The sequence below is a fragment of the Camponotus vicinus genome, unplaced genomic scaffold, assembly GCF_025532165.1.
Source record: "Camponotus vicinus isolate PSW18456_S1 unplaced genomic scaffold, iyCamVici1.0 SCAF_5, whole genome shotgun sequence".
Taxonomy (NCBI): domain Eukaryota; kingdom Metazoa; phylum Arthropoda; class Insecta; order Hymenoptera; family Formicidae; genus Camponotus; species Camponotus vicinus.
In genome coordinates, this window is record NW_028141977.1 from 12,585,884 (window position 1) to 12,603,069 (window position 17,186).

Genomic DNA, 17,186 nt, shown 5'->3' on the forward strand with positions numbered 1-17,186 from the left:
CCCCTCAGTTGCGTCGCAAAAATGGACTTCGATGGTAGTCGGTACTATACCCTTAATCGTGTAATGTTATCATCTATTGGGTTATGGCCATATCAAAAGGCATGGCTTATTCGAATTCAAAGATATTCTTGTGTAACTTGTGTTGTATCTGGCATAATAGTTCAGGTATTATTATTGCTATTTTTGGTGAAAAGGAATAATTAAGTGATTTGTACGAGTCATATTTTAATTTTTTTATGTTACTTTTTTTATCTATTGCGATTATATAAGGTCTATAAGGTTATGTATTTTATATCGAGGAACACACAATTCCAGTTACTCACATTTACCACATTTGAATACAACTTCGATCTTCTCCTTCAAGTTTTATCGTGCACGATTCCTTGTTTGATTGCCATTCTAAAATATGTTACCTATTGCGTAAAAATCGAATCGGTAAGTCACCGTTTCCAATAATATTTTTAATATTTCTTTAATACTCGCACTTTAATCGACTTAGGTTTTTAGAAAGTTATTAAAGATACATTATAGATGTATTAGAGATAGATGTATTAAGATGTATTAAAGATACATTATAGAGATTATGATAAAACTACATTAATTTAGAGAGAATGAAAATTTATATACATCTCTATACATGTTAATGAATAGTGAAATTATTATAAAGCAACATAATTATATTATTATAAAATCCTTCTTTTTTTATATTATATATTATAAAAGACAAATATAAATTTTGAAATAAATAACAAATTTTCTTTAAGCAAATCGCGATATACATAATGTTTAAAATAAATGAGTGCTTAATTTAAGTAACATTGTCACATATAGTATTATATATAGAAATATATTGTGCATTGTATACAATCATAGATGAGAGAGTTGATGGATATGATAAAATACGATTGGAATACGCTAAAAAATAGAATGGAATATGAAATAATTCAGAAATACACTTATATGGGAGCATTTTACTCACAGCTGTTTACACGTAAGACGGTAAAACTTTATTATGCTATTTCGCAAAAATTTATATTATATAAATTTAATTAAATATTATATTTTATAAATTATTTTATAATTTATAAATATTATATTATATAAATTTATAAATATAAAAAGAACGTTTATATTATATAAATTTACTTATTAGTCAAAAATTACTAAATTTTTTACATCACAATTTCCCAAGAAACTTAATTGAAATCTTAGAAAATAATTAAGAAAATCTGTTCTTTCTGATTACATATGTTAAGATCTGTTTAATCATCTCATGTTTCATCTTTGTTATTTACATTATCTTTGTGTTACGTTTCACTTTTCATCTTAATATATCGAACGATATTAACCTCTTATTATTAATTACAGTATGCGCTTATATTTCTCCGTTATTTGTCACATTCATACATTTTATACCGAATCTTCTCGATCTTATGGCCCCGCTTAATCAATCTCGTCCACACCAGCTAATAATTTTATCTGAATATTTTGTTAATATCAATGAATATTTTTATCCTCTTCTTCTGCATATGGTCGTGTATATTTTTATAATTTTGATCACATTAATGTCTACTACATCTATATATGTAGCATACATACAGCATGCATGCGGGATGTTTGAAATAGCTAGGTAAGAGATATTGATACATCTACAAATTAATGCAGAAATTCTGTACGAATTTTCTTATTTTGCCGCTGAATATATATAACTAAACTAATAACTTGCTTCTTCATTAAATTTGCCAATTTTGCTTTAATAATAATGAATATATTTAGATTTAACGACAAAATATATAATTGAAGATTAAAAATTGTGTTTTCTGATTGAAATTTTACTTGTAAGATTAACTTCACTTTATATATAAAAAAAAAAAACCATTGAGAAAAAATGTCAGAAAATATTGCATTTTCGAGATATTTTATATTTAATTTAATTTATTTTATATTTAATTTTGTATTTTTTATCATTTGATATATATAAATGTATTCTCAAAATTGTTTTTGATTTTATAATCTGAAGGCTATTTAAAAATCAACTTAATACTTACAAAATAAAACAAGGAAAATATTTTATTGTATACATGTATACACTACTGAAAATTATATATGTACATTACTCTTCGATATAATTGCCATTCGAATTAAGGCATTTGTTATAGCCCAGTACAATCTTTTGTAGTCTCATCAAAGTATGGTACCGCCAAATGGGAATCTCGTCAATTTCTAGCATTGCAGTTCCTCGTTGCCTTCGAATCGCTGCGTTTCTAGCAACACTTTCATGCGTGTGGACAGATGAAAGTCATTCGGTGCAAACTCCGAACTGTAGGATGAGTGATCGAATTCGTATTGCACTGCTCCGGAAGTTCTGATGAGGGTTTTTCGATTTTGATGAGGATATATAAAAGTTTGTACTGCGCTACGACAAGTGCTTCAATTCGAATGGCAATTATGTCGAAAAATGAAAGTAATTTTTGTGTATAATAAAATATTTTTCTTGTTTCTTATTTATTTTGTAAGCTTACCAGAAGTTGATTTCCGAATAGCCTTCGTACATTGATTAATCGTGATATTAATTGACATTATGTGACATTATATCGCGTTCGATATATATAATAAATTTTCTTTCCATTATATAATCCTATTGTTTCAGTTATCGTATCGAACATGCTCTGGACGATTATGAAAAGGAAACTTTGCTTTCTACAAAATGTTGCATAATTTGCTCCCGAATAATCAGTGCCATCAACATTCACAGACGAGCTATAGAGTTGGTAGTTTCTCATCGCATAATTCAGGATTTAAATATCGTTTATTATATATTATATTTATTATTATATATTACATCAAATCTAAACTTGCGTAATTTTCCTGCGATTTATTTCTCGTGATGGTCATTTATTTTATTTCAAACATAACCAATTTTATAAATATAAATGAAATATCCTCGAGGAATTCATGCGTAACGCTTTTTCTCGTTAAAGGTTTTTCGAATTCATGAAGGATACTTTTGTTACAATGTATTTTTTTCTTCTTTTACTCGGTGTAGCATCTTTAACTGTTAATCTGTATCATGTAAGTAATTCGTTTATTTCACAAAATCCTTTATGCCATGACAACTGCTATTAATAATGTACAAATTTAAAATAATATGCTACACATAAAGATTTAATTTTTTGCGCTTTTTTGTGGATATGTTATATAAATGTGTATATGTATTTAGCGAAACATCTTTTCTTCTACGAGAATGAAATTTTTTTTAGGCGGTAATCACACAGGGACTTATTGAAAATATTTTTCCCATAGGAAATGTTTTTATGCATTTATTTTACTTTTTTTTTGTTAATTATTCGGGACAAAAGGTTTTGGATCACAGCAGCGAATTTTTATCGAGAACGTAAGTTACTAGAACTCAGTGTTTATCAGTGCAATTGAATACGTGAAAATCGTGCTATATTTTCAGTTCATTTTACATAGCACAAAACACTAAAATTTTAATATTTAAAATTTATTATGCACTACACATTTTTTTATTGTATAAAAAATATATTTGTCATTATTGTATATCGTTATAATAATTATAATTTTAATTGTACTTCTTATAATTCTAATTTATAAACGTGCACATATAATATTAGTTTAGTATACTAATATTTTTATAATATTTTTTTAATAATTAATAATTTTATAGATATAATTGCAAATGGCACGTGATGCCATTGCACGTGCAGAAATTGATATTATTTATAATGCAAAGAAGTTCGAAAAATTGTACGCTACTTGTAGGTGGTCTTTATATCGCGTCGTTAGAAGGTTTCGCCATGGTAATTATTTTCAGTATTATTTTCGATAAAAGTATCATTCTCTTTACAAATCTTCTTATTCTAGACTATGAGCACATCCATATCCTATTTTATGGTAATTTATTCAACACGATGATGTTCTGAATGAGAATTCTTCACAATCAATGTATTGTGCAAAGAAATAAATTTCAGTTATTAATAATGCACGGAGAACTTCAAACTTAAAATCTTTATAACATCTCACACAATTACGAGATATTACGAAATATTGCAATTATTTTCTATATATTAATAATATAAATGTTTTAATCACTTTAATCCTTAATTTCTCTTCCCATAAAGTGCGCTTTTTTAATCAAAAATATTTTTAAATATTGTAATTTTGTAAGTGTTAATGTTTGCATAAATAGAGAACTATCTCTATATGTCTCACGATTAAATTCTTGAAATGTATTGTACGACAAATAAGATGATACTAATAGTTATATCGAGTCGAAAGGGGCGTATAATAAACTGCGCTTGCGTAACAAATGAAGTGGGAAAAACTGAGAAACATGATAAAAGTCCTGGTATATAGAATAAAATATCGCATAATTTACATAATTGCCGGCATCGGCGACTTCTCTTATTGTGTTGTAAAAATAGTCTTTATTTTTCTCACTCTTTTTTCGCCTTTACACAGTTAATTGTGAAATTGGATAATGTTTAAAATCGTAGAGAGAATTTTTTTAAAGACAACTACACTCCTAATAAAAGGTTCTACTGAATATTGCTGAAACGAAAGATGCCAGAGTATTTTATGGACAGTCGTGCGATAGACTTTGAAGAAAAATGGAATTTCTTGGATATCGATACTATAAACTGTATCGGCTCTCTTTATTATCACTTAGTTTGTGGCCATATGGCAAATCACTCCTTAAACAAATCCATGCAATTTTTTGTATCTTTCTACTTATATCTTCAACAGTCACTCAGGTATATAATTCATTAAAAAAGAATTTACATATTAAATAGATATAAATGAAACATAATTAACATTCATGCAACAACATAGATCTTTTCTTCTTTTCTATAATTTTTTGAATAAAATATCTTCTCGATTATACATATATATCATAGTTTAAAGAAACTGTGATCGCTTTTCAAATGGTTCATATTTATATTTTATTTATTTGCTTAATTTCGCTCACAATTTAAAGGATTACAAATAAAATTAAAGGATTAATTTTTTATAATTGGAACGAAAAAATGCATTCCGTACTCTTAATCGATAAGAGAGAAAAGTGTTTGTTAGTGTCAATAATATATAAATTTGTCGTTTTTAGTTGTTGAAACTATTTACAATGGAATATGATCTTGAACTTGTATTGACTATTTTATCACTCGCTATTCCTTCTGCGATTTATCTTGTGAAATATATTGCTTTTTACACACAATCTCAAAAGGTAACTTATATAAATAATCACACATGTGAAATTGATTCATCGACTCATCGTCACAGACGATCTAAATGTTTTAATAATATTTATAATGCTTTAAATAGATTAGAGAATTAATGGAACAAGTTCAAAATGATTGGAATGCATTAAAAGATGAGCAGGAAGTCGAGATAATAAGAAAATACACTCAGTCTGGAAGAAAACACCTATATGCATTCGCGGGTAGGAAATTGGGTCGAAATACAAATTATATGGAATATGAAAATTTTTTCGATAAATGACTTTCTCGTTTGTGATATAATTTGAGATATTACATAATTTCAGGCCTAGTGTATCCCAGTACTATTGGTTTCTTATTAACGCCGTTTTTGCCGGACATTCTCGATATTATAGCGCCGTTAAACGAATCCCGTACGCGGCATCTTCCATATTTGGCGGAGTATTTTCTCGATCAACAAAAATATTTTTACCCGCTCTTATTGCATGCAAATATAACAATTATCATAGGAATTGTCACTGTCATAAGCACGGAGACTTTATTCTTTGCATATGTATATCATATTTGCGGCATGTTCGAAATAGCTGGGTAAGATTTGTATTAAGAGGAATTTATATTATATAAGAGAAATTTATAAATCGCTACAAGAAATCATTCGAGCAATTTATATCTATTTCATCACATTTACTATTGTTATAGTTATCGTATAGAGCATGCGTTAGATGAGAGTATGCCAATATTGTCTACATTGAACAGGGAAAATGCAATTCGTATGAAAATAATTAATGCTATAGAGATTCATCAGAGAGCCATCGGGTTGGTAACTTGTACATCGATACTATTAGCATTACAAATAGCACAATTGTATATAAACTTTTATGGAAGAAAGAGAGAGAAATTTGGTTTGCATGATTTTTAATTATTACACACTTTTATCTTTTTTAATTAGTACACACACACACACACATACACACACACATGCACGAGGGCTATTCGGATATATCTGATAAGCTTCAAAATGAAACAAATAGGAAAAACATTTTATTACACAAAAGTTATACATATATATACTATTTTTCGACAGAATCGCTATTCGAATTGTGGCACTTATCGGAGTACAAGCTTTTGTATGCCCTCATTACAGTACGATGCCCTCGAATCGTCGCGTTTCTAGGATAGGTAGTCGAATTCCCATTGCACTGCTCCAGAAGTTCCGATGAAGGTTTTTCGACTGCCCTACAGCCCGAACTTTGCACCGAATAGCTTTCATCTGTTCACACGCATGAAAGTGTGGCTAGGAATGCAGCGATTCGAGAACGGGGGCTGATGAACAGTTCTAGGAATTCGCTGAGATTCTTGTTTGGTAGCATCATGCTTCGATGAGACCACAAAAGATTATGCTGCGCTATGACAAATGCCTCAATTCGAATGGCGATTACGTCGAAAAGTAATGTAGATATGTAAATAATTTTTATACGTAATAAAATGACTTTTCTGTGTGTTTTTTGTGTTATTTTGCAAGGCTATCGGAGATTGATTTCTAAAAACAATCTTCGTACATATATATAAAAGAATTTTTTTAATTGGATTTTTCTTTTTTTTAATTAATTATTCTTATTAAATAAATATTTTACAAATTAAAATAGGAATAAATTTTTTCTAATGTAAATCCTGTATATACATATATTATATTGCATAATTTGTAAATAGTTTTATTGTTTTATCTTATTGTTACCAATTACTTTCGTTTCTTTTTATTTTTATAATTTTAATTAATGTGTGCCGATTTTTTGGTATTGTATAGAATTTTATCATAAGGTTTTTCAAAATATCTATTAAAATTATTCTCTATGAAAAGCGTGCATAAAATTTCTTAATTTTTAAGGTTTTTTGAATGCGTGTCATCTACATTTGCATTATCTTATTTTATTCTAATTATTCTGGGTGTAGCTTCCTTGAGTGTCAATTTATTTCGCGTAAGTTAATAATAAATTCATATATTCATATATTATATCAATTATATATTCATATACTATATGTTACTATATGACATATGAACATATGTATGTTAATTACAGTATTATCACTGCATGTGCTTATTTCGATATTAGATTAACATTATAGAATTAATCCGAGTTTAAAAAGCAAATTTAATTTCTCGTCATCTTTCAGCTTTTTCAAGTTGCTGTTGCTATATCAGATGAAAAGGAAAGCTTTATATTATTCATGATATTTGTAATTGGTCACTTTTATTATATGTTTGTATGTAATTACATGGGACAGAAGATCATAGACAACAGTACGGGAATTTGTAGAAAAACGTAAGAATCCATTTATAAAAATTTATCTATTCTCATATTATCTTGCCATTTTACATTAAAACTGTTTGCAATTTAGAATTACAAGTGTCATAAATTATGTTATGTTATGAAAATTAGCAAAATAATAATGAAGAATTGCTGAAGTTAACGAATATACTTCTAACATATACTTTTGATATTTCTATCGACTATACTTAAACTCGCGATAAAAAATAGTCTTTTAGTATTTGTATTATTTATAGTACATAGAATACTAAAAAAATTTTTAGATATGATACGCAGTGGTACACAGCGCCTGTGCAAATACAAAAATTATTATTGTTCATAATGAAGAAAAGTATAAATTCTTGCAAATTCGTTATGGGCGGCATTTACTCAGTGTCATTGGAAAATTTTACTACGGTAACTGTGATGCCAGCTTGACACAATAAACTTTATTTCTAGCTTTTCTCAAAATAACAAATTTATTTCTTCAGCTTGCGAGTATGTCACTATCTTACTTCACGGTAATTTATTCCGTGCAACAATGAAATCCGTGAAAAGAGAAAGAAATTAGCAGCCGGTAGTGCTTTCTATTCGAAGAGATGATATATATCTCAAGACCGAAATAATTCGAGATCGATATAAAAATATCATTTATGCTATTAATGTGACAAACTCTTTGTTGTTTGCAAGTATTATTATATTAATAAATAGCATCTTTTTTTATTACATCGTAACATATAATACATAGCTTATTTTAATACATGCTTATTTTCTCATCCAGTTTTACTCCATTTTCGGATCGTTATTTTCACTAACATCAAAGCTACTAAAACATTTTTATCTCGTTCCGTTGTTTTGGTTTCATTTTGATGGTTTTAAGTTTTCTTTGTAGTAAATTTTCTATGTCCAACAATTCATAAAATTTATTTTAAATTCAAAATAAAAATTTGGGACCTAAGAAATACTAGAAATTGTCAATTACAAGAATATTGACAAAATATGTGTCAATGACATATTTAGACCGTATTTTTTAGTAATTAACATGTTAAAATAGGCAGATTTTTATAATATTAAATTGTAATGCATAAATTTGATATTATATGTATATTATTTTAAAACTTATTATAAATCAGACATAAATATAATTCACTATAATTTAATTGCAAATTATGCAAATTATTTAATCATTATATATATATATACATATAATAAAAATTTATATAATTAATATAATTATTTCATTTGACAGAAATTTTATCATATTTATTCATGGAATAAACTTTTAAACGTTATTTTTGTTTTAAAATTAATGGATCAATTCATTATTAATTAATAACTTTATTTTAAATTATTATACCATTGTTTTTAATTAATAAATTAATAATTTAATAAATTATTTTCACAATTTTTTGATAGAAATAAAAATACATTTTATTCCTGAAATAAACATTAAACTTAATAATTCTTTTTTACATAGGATAATAAATTATTTCAACTTTTATTTAAAGGAAAAAAATTAAGCAACTTGTGTGTAAAAATATGTTATAATAATTAATTTCAATATTGCCTAATTGCAATAGAGACTACATACATCAACTGTTGCGGAGAAAAAAACTTCTGGGGGAAAAGAAATATATATATTATATATATATATATATATATATATATATATATATATAAAAGAAATTAGAGAACAAAATTATTATTAGTCAAACAGTAAAAATGAATGTGACCTGAATTGTGAAAATCAATAACAGCTGACAGATCCTTTGGTACACATATACAATTAGAGAATTAAACGTGCGAATTCCCCGTAGTGTCATCAACTTTAATTGTTTATAATTTAAAAAATCATTTTCAATATTGATACATTCAATTTGAAGTAGACAATAATCATTTTCAGTTAATAAAATTTCTTACAACTGAATACAGTTTGGATCTTTTGCTTAAGGTTCCGTCATTTCAGTACCTTGTATGGTGTTTGTTTTAAAATATGTTTCTTTTTGCATGGGTACCGGAACAGTAAGTCAATAATGTATGACAAAAGTTATACGAAACAAAATAATGTTCGTCTATTATATCTTTCATCCGCTGGCGATTTGCATACACATATTTGATTAAATTAATACCGCTTCAAAAATAGGTGAGGAATCTCATGGAAAATATTATAAGTGACTGGAATTTATTAAAAACCGAGGTCGAGCTTGAAATTGTGAAAAAATATTCTGATTTTGGACGACTATATACGATATTCTTCGCAAGTGAGAAATAATTCTTTGTTATTCTTGACATTTTAGCTGTACGCTTAAACTTTTCTAAGCGCATTTATTTAATCTATCCTTCGAAATTAATATAGAGTTGATTTTGATATGAAACATACATGAAAATTATTTTATTGTACTTTTAGTGACTGTATATTCTGCTTTGTTTGTTTATATATTGATTGAATTTACGCCAAATTTTCTTGACATAGTAGCACCACGAAACGAATCACGGTCACATAGCATACCATTAACGGCAGAATATTTTGCTAATCAACAGAAATACTATCTTCCAATTCTATTGCATATTAACGTAATAGCTCTCGTAGGATTCACCACTGTGATCTCTACCGAGTCTTTATTTGTTACATATGTCCAACATGCAATAGGCATGTTTGAAATCGCCAGGTAAACATTGAATTAATTAAATTAATGAAATCGCATTAAATCATTCTTTTTACAAAGTCGTTTTTACAATATTAAAATTAAAAAATAGGAATGTTTTAAAACAGTTTTATTTATTTATCTGTCATTTCACGATACAGTTTCGCATTAGATATAAGGTTAACTTAATTTAATTTCTGATAGAAAAAAATTGATTGTGACAGATGATTCTTACAATTAGTTACAGAATAGAACATGCATTTGACGAAATATTGGGTTTAAAAACATCGCGAAAAAATTGCTCAAAAATTATAAGTGCTATAAACATTCACAACAGAGCTATCAAGTTGATATCTCTATTTACATGTGTTCTATCAGCAATTTTTTAATCTGTATTATTTTTTGCAAACATATATTTAACTAATTAAATTTTACATATATTGCATTTAATATTAATATTAATTTCAACTAGCAAGGAATAAACTAAATAATGTAGATTATTCTTAAGTCACAATATATTATATAATAATAAAAAGTCAACGTAACTTATATGCCCCAACTTATATTTTTTTGTTCAAGATTTACCGAATTTTTAGTATCTGGATTTGTTACTTCATATTTTTTCCTAGTTTGCTTGGGAATTACTTCTTTGACCGCTAATTTAGTTCGCATATGTTCGTTGTTCAGTATTTGTATATTGTATATGTAAATATAAATCTCTACACAATTATATAAACCATAATTGACTTCTATCACAGCTCTTTTTGAACGCACAATATCTAGATGATTTAGAAGAAAGATGTATTATCGCTGTGTTATTAATTTTTGGTCATATTTATTATATATTTTTGGGTAATTACACTGGCCAGAGATTAATAGATCATAGCACAGATGTATTTCACAGAGCGTGAGGATTTTATCAAATAATCCGCATATTCTCTGTTTATTTATTCAATATTAAATTGATTTAAAATATTTATTCTTATAACAATAGAAAGATTTAACGTATATATCTCATAAAGTGAATATCTCAAAAATAATTTTTTATTATATAATTTAAAAATACTATTTTAGCGATTTGAAGAAAATTTAAAGTGTAAAAGAGTATGCCAATGTGGTCTTTCCAGTTTTAGTACACAATTTGGTCCACTTGTGTATCCTAATAATGAAATTATGTAAATTTACATGAAAACTATTTATTTATAGATATGTTTCACAATGGTATGTCGCTCCTCCACACGCGCAAAAGTTATTATTATTCATGATGCAACAAAGCATCAAAGGTAATAGCATATCCGTCGGAGGTTTGTTTGTTCCATCATTGGAAGGTTTCGCAACGGTAATCAACCACTTTGATTTGTTGTGAATTTGATTATTCTCTTTCATATACACACACACACACACACACAAATATTATATATTATATATATATATTTCAGATTACCAGTATGTCAGTTTCGCACTTTACAGTAATTCGTTCCATTTAATATCAAGCAGAAGACACAATTATATTTTCACATAATAGTAACACATTAAATTAAATACTATAATTTTTAAAACATATTTCGTTTATGAAACAATAATAAATGAGATCTAAAATAATCATATTAATCTATAAATATTATAAGTCAAATAGATAGATGCCTTAGTAAACATTTTAAAATGCTTATTATTCATTTACTTTATCTATATTTGCTTGTGAGTACGACAAGAGAAACGTAATTAATTATAATGATGATATATTTCGATTAACTTAAACCTCACGTAATATTTTTAGCTAAATAAATGACGCATCTAAATAATATAATGCTTTCTTATTAAATATATCGCACGATATACTGCATATCGTTGTATGCTGGAGAGCATGAAAAAGCGGCATCATCTGGCTGTATATTTATCGCATCATCTGAAGTAATGTAACTACACTGATAATCCGATATAACTTTGAGCAACGACGCGAGGTGAACACTTTATGTTCCAGCTTACCAGCTTGTCGCTGTCTTATTTCATGATAATTTATTCTGTGCGTTGACAGTGTGCACTATCACAAAGAAAGTTGTAGCTAATTTGCATAAATTTAATGCGAAAGCGATCAACCAGCAGCTCTGTTTTGATATATTAGGTGTTGTAATTAATGCCAACAGTTTGAAGTTTATCACACACACAGTCAAGCTATTATTACGTTTTAATATGGTACATCATGAAGAGAAAGAGAAAGAAAGAAAGAGAGAGAGAGAGAGAGTAGTTTATTAATATTAGAGTAATATAATATCAAGAAAATTGTTATATAGGATATATATGAAATCTACATTAAATAATTAAATTCTTTGTTTTTAGAGCATTAACATTTAAATTGATTAAATAAAGTGATAGCAAATAAGTTATTTAATATATTAAATTATCAAATTATCAAATTATATCAAATTCATATTATGAACTATACTATGTACAAACAGTGAAATGCATAATTTAGAGTAAAAATTTCTTTAAGATGTAAATTCAAATTTTTTTTTAATCAAAAGTTCCAAAGGATTTTCTCTTATATTATTAGAAATTATTAAAAAGATATATAGTGATTCTATTCTTTAATAATAATTCATTATTAAATATTTCAATTACGAACAAGTACTATCAAGTTTTTATTAAAGAAGTATCAAAAAATTGATACATATTTAACGAATACTAAAAAAAATGAAGAGAGAAAGTAAGGCACTTCACTATACGAAGGATCAAGATGAACTGAAAAATAATCATATGCGCTTGCGTCACTTTAGGCTAGAGAAAAGCAAACATCTCCGCAAATTTAAATATTTAAAAAAATATATGCTATATCTGACAATTTAGTTCCGCGTTTATTCTTTTCTTCGACGATCTAGAAAATTATTTAATTTTTATGTCCCTCTTTACATAGTTATTTTGATATTATGTTACTTACTCGAAAGCGGGCTATAGAATAAATTACGTCTAAAACACTCGAGAAAAAGGTGAGGATCTCTATTATTTGGATATAGTCATGTTTTCATCAAAGTGCGAGATGGATTTCATTGGTGAGCGATATTATAAGATCAACAAAATTTTTTTGAATTGCCTCGGATTGTGGCCATCTAACAATAAGACAACAGGGCGCATAAAACTTAAGCCTATATTTTGCTTTGTTTTATTTTTCTCCTTTTTATTTGTTCAGGTATTTTTGCCGTTTTTATTCAAAGCCTCTTTATAATAATATATACTGATATACATGTTGACAAAAATATAATTTATGCTTCTGTATCTATTAAGAATAAAATTGTTATTTGCAGCTATGTACGTTCATAACTTCAGAATGTAATGTGCATCTAATTCTAAATGTACTCTCTCATATCTTGCCTGTTTTTATCTATACCGTCGAATACTATGCTTATTACTTTAAAGCTCAGAATGTAAGTTAATATTACACACGTTCATTTAATTCTTTCATAACAAAGGAATTATTTTTTATAACTAACTTGTGTTATAAATAGTAAAAGTGAATTCTTAAAAATAAAAAATTCTATAGAAATAAAAATATTTAAATTCTTTGTGTTAATTACGCATGTAATTAAAATATCCCAAAAATTTTTTAACTAATAATAAGATAATACTTTTTATTATTTTATTATGTCACATAGAATTAATTCTTTTTTTTAATAGTAGAGTAAAAAAACTGTTAGAAGGTTTTTTTAAATAAATTATAACGATGCTTCCTAATGTTTATCAAATATGAAGAAATCGACAATATTATTACTTAATAATATATGTATATGTATATAATAAATATTACTAATTAATATGCCCCTATACATATTATTCCAAAGAATAAATTTCGATTATATATAGGTGAAGTTAATAATGGATGGAATACGAACCGACTGGAATTCATTAAATGACAAGAAGGAAATCGATATAATCGAGAAATATTCTTATAAAATGAATATTTATACAATCATTTTTACGCGTAAGGGAAAGAAAGACATTTTGAGTTTTTTAATAAATTATTTGATTTCAGAAATATATTTGAAAAAACTTATTCAAAAGACATTACATTATATTTCTCAACATTTCGTAGTATTCCTTTGCATCTCATTGATCATCTTTATCTTTATTGAATTTTTACCTATTATACTTGATATTATTGTGCCGTTGAATGAAACTCGACCACGTAGCATGCACGTAGAGGCGGAATATTTTGTCGATCCCGAAAAGTATTTTCCTCTTATGGTATTACACGAGCTTACTGCATGTCTCGTAGGATTTAGCACACTTGTCGCTACCGGAACAATAATAATGGCTTACGCACAACATGGTTGCGGGATGTTAAAGATTGTTAGGTGAGAAATATCTATGATTATTCTATCAGATTCTTGTATAATTAATTAGAAATAATCAAGAAAATTCGTAGCTTCCGAATACAACACGTGTTGGGAAAAAACATGATACTGAAACATTCTGGTCCTCGAACCGAACGAATAATACGCGACAGAATAATTCGAGCCATAGATTTACATCGACGAATTTTAAAGTGCGTAGCGGATTGAATCTTTAATAATAAATACTACGAGATACAAAACAATCGAAAATACAGAATGAATCAGGAGAAAAGAGAAATATTTTAGGAAACGATAGCAACGATAAATGCCGTTCTTTTATACGATAGTATTCAGAACGTGATTTATCAATTTTTCTCATATATTTGGTTTTGTTTGGTAAACATTCGTATTTCTAACCATCCCCATAATCTAACGAAGTCAAGTTCGGAATCAAGACTGTGGTGGAGAACAGATATGTGCACGCAACATTCAAACAGTTGTATCTCCGATATTGAGAATAATAATCACATGTTTATATAAACTTTTTTATTTACAATTACTCATATTATTATCGTCTCCCAAAATATTTCCCTCTTCTCTTGACTCACCTTGTATAACTATAGCTTGCTTGGATATTTGCAATATGTGTTAAATATTATAGTTAATAAAGTTCGATCGCGCATTTGCTTATGAAACTATTAATATATTGGAAATAAAAGAAAAATGTAGACTAGTATATATCTGCTTTTTCCCATCGAAAAGTGGATAGATAGTGTGTGAACAAATACGTGATCTATTATAATATATAAAGTTGTTTTGCTATTTATTAAATATTATTATCAAATATTATTAAATTTTTATAGATCATAAAATAATCCATCAATATAATGATTATATCGTTTTCTTTAAGATTTTTTGATTTAATTCTGTCAACTTTTACATTTACATTTTCTATTTTAATGATTATTGGTATTGCTTCCATGAGTATTAATTTATATCGTGTAAGTGTGTGTGTATTATATGTATATATAATTTAATGATACTTTGCTTAATTACTAGTTACTTATGTAAACTTTATATATACGTCTAACATATTGAAAGATCATATCAAGCATATCATTGTAACACATGCAATAATACTGTAGCTTTTTCTACCGTCTACTTTACAAAACATGAAAGATTTATTTACAAGCGCTATAATCGTACTTGGTCACTTTCTCTTTATGTTTTTGGCTAATTATATGGGACAAATCATAACTGATCATAGTGTCGACATTTTTAACGCATTGTGAGTATATCGTAAAATTTTAATCGAAATATATTTTTATAAAAAAATATCAACAAATATAATAGAATTAAATTAAACCAAGAATTGAAAACATACGAAATTGTAAATGTCAATTTTATTAAATGCATGAATAGAGATTCTCAATCGTTGTTATGTATATTTATTAAATTTCTATATAAAGAGTTCTATATAAGACAAATTTTATGTATAATCAAATATGTAAATATATATATATATATATATATATATATATATATATGTTTGGAATAAATGTATAACATCTTTTTAATTCTTCAGATGTAATATATCATGGTATATTGCTCCATTGCGATCACAAAAGTTACTACTGTTCTTAATGCAAAGAATGATAAAAAGTTCTCAACTAGCTCTTTGGAACATATTTGTGGCATCACTGGAATGTTTTTCTATGGTAATAATATAACATTATATATAATAAAGAAACAAAAAATCTGCAAATTATTCAAAAATAAATATAAACAAATAAAAAATATAAATTTTCAAAACGTTTTTATATAATTTTGCACAATTTTGAAGCTTTTCATGTGATTTTGTATTATCTAGACAGAATTAATTTAGTCCAATTCTAAAAATATAAATATAAATTTTTTTTTAGCTTTTTACCAAAACGCTATCTTTCTTCACAGTAATTTGTTCCCTGCAATAACGATAAGATATTACTCTCAGATCTTTATACTAATGCATGTACAAGCAAACCGTAAACAAAAGATAATAGTAACGCACTAACAAAATGGTCAGGTATAGATATTATCTTTTATATATATTCGTATATTTATTATACTAATTTTATATATAATTTAATTATTATAATTAATTAAATTAATTAATTAATTGATTGATTAATATAATGTAATTTTTTATAGCTTTTCAATCACTTACACTCTCTCTCTTGTGAAACCTGTTTTAATAATTTTTAAAGTTGTATTAAGAATTAAAGATTTTTTAAAATCATAGTAATATCATTTCTCTCTCACATAAATCTGATTTCTAAAATATAATAATTCTAAAATATTTATTCTACATATACATTATATTATATCCATAGAATTAATTTGTGTCTCTAAGTTTTTTTTCATGAATCAATTTTCCCCCGTGTGGTGAAGTTACAAAAACTCTGATACTGCAAATATCGCTATTCAATTTATTAAAATAATGTGAGTCTGAAACTAAATTGTAAGATGTAGAAATGTTAGAAAAATTTACACTTTTATTTTTTCGTAACATTAATGTTTATATTAGGAAATAATATTTTGGAGAAAGATTAAATTTTATCAAACAATTTTTATATTTATTAAGTATGATTTTGCATAAAGTAAATTTAGACATTCCTAAAATCAAATTCATGA

At 26.5% G+C, this 17,186-nt stretch overlaps 5 protein-coding genes across 5 annotated transcripts in view; all 5 read left to right on the plus strand.

Moving 5' to 3' along the window:
* Alpha-man-ia (alpha-Mannosidase class I a) overlaps positions 1 to 17,186 on the plus strand; it is a 478,743-nt gene that overhangs the window by 313,321 nt on the left and 148,236 nt on the right. The window lies entirely within an intron of this gene.
* Positions 22 to 3,812, plus strand: LOC145972527 (uncharacterized). The gene is made up of 8 exons (XM_083101247.1): positions 22 to 165; positions 316 to 435; positions 874 to 991; positions 1,369 to 1,630; positions 2,651 to 2,767; positions 2,982 to 3,072; positions 3,304 to 3,394; positions 3,689 to 3,812. Exons 1-8 carry the CDS (start codon positions 22 to 24, stop codon positions 3,709 to 3,711), a joined length of 966 nt encoding a protein of 321 aa, XP_082957373.1. The 3' UTR covers positions 3,712 to 3,812.
* On the plus strand, positions 3,740 to 8,272 carry LOC145972521 (odorant receptor 9a-like). Its single transcript, XM_083101240.1, has 10 exons — positions 3,740 to 3,821; positions 4,557 to 4,775; positions 5,126 to 5,245; positions 5,344 to 5,461; positions 5,564 to 5,825; positions 5,937 to 6,053; positions 7,123 to 7,213; positions 7,410 to 7,558; positions 7,828 to 7,960; positions 8,035 to 8,272. The coding sequence occupies exons 2-10, from the start codon at positions 4,632 to 4,634 to the stop codon at positions 8,086 to 8,088; spliced, it is 1,188 nt and encodes a 395-aa protein (XP_082957366.1). The 5' UTR covers positions 3,740 to 3,821; positions 4,557 to 4,631; the 3' UTR covers positions 8,089 to 8,272.
* LOC145971814 (odorant receptor coreceptor-like) lies at positions 10,118 to 16,486 on the plus strand. Its single transcript, XM_083099874.1, has 6 exons — positions 10,118 to 10,212; positions 10,430 to 10,534; positions 10,768 to 10,852; positions 10,947 to 11,095; positions 11,395 to 11,527; positions 16,436 to 16,486. The coding sequence occupies exons 1-6, from the start codon at positions 10,196 to 10,198 to the stop codon at positions 16,484 to 16,486; spliced, it is 540 nt and encodes a 179-aa protein (XP_082956000.1). The 5' UTR covers positions 10,118 to 10,195.
* Positions 13,096 to 16,243, plus strand: LOC145971815 (uncharacterized). The gene is made up of 5 exons (XM_083099875.1): positions 13,096 to 13,372; positions 13,488 to 13,491; positions 14,273 to 14,534; positions 14,606 to 14,725; positions 16,099 to 16,243. Exons 1-5 carry the CDS (start codon positions 13,202 to 13,204, stop codon positions 16,241 to 16,243), a joined length of 702 nt encoding a protein of 233 aa, XP_082956001.1. The 5' UTR covers positions 13,096 to 13,201.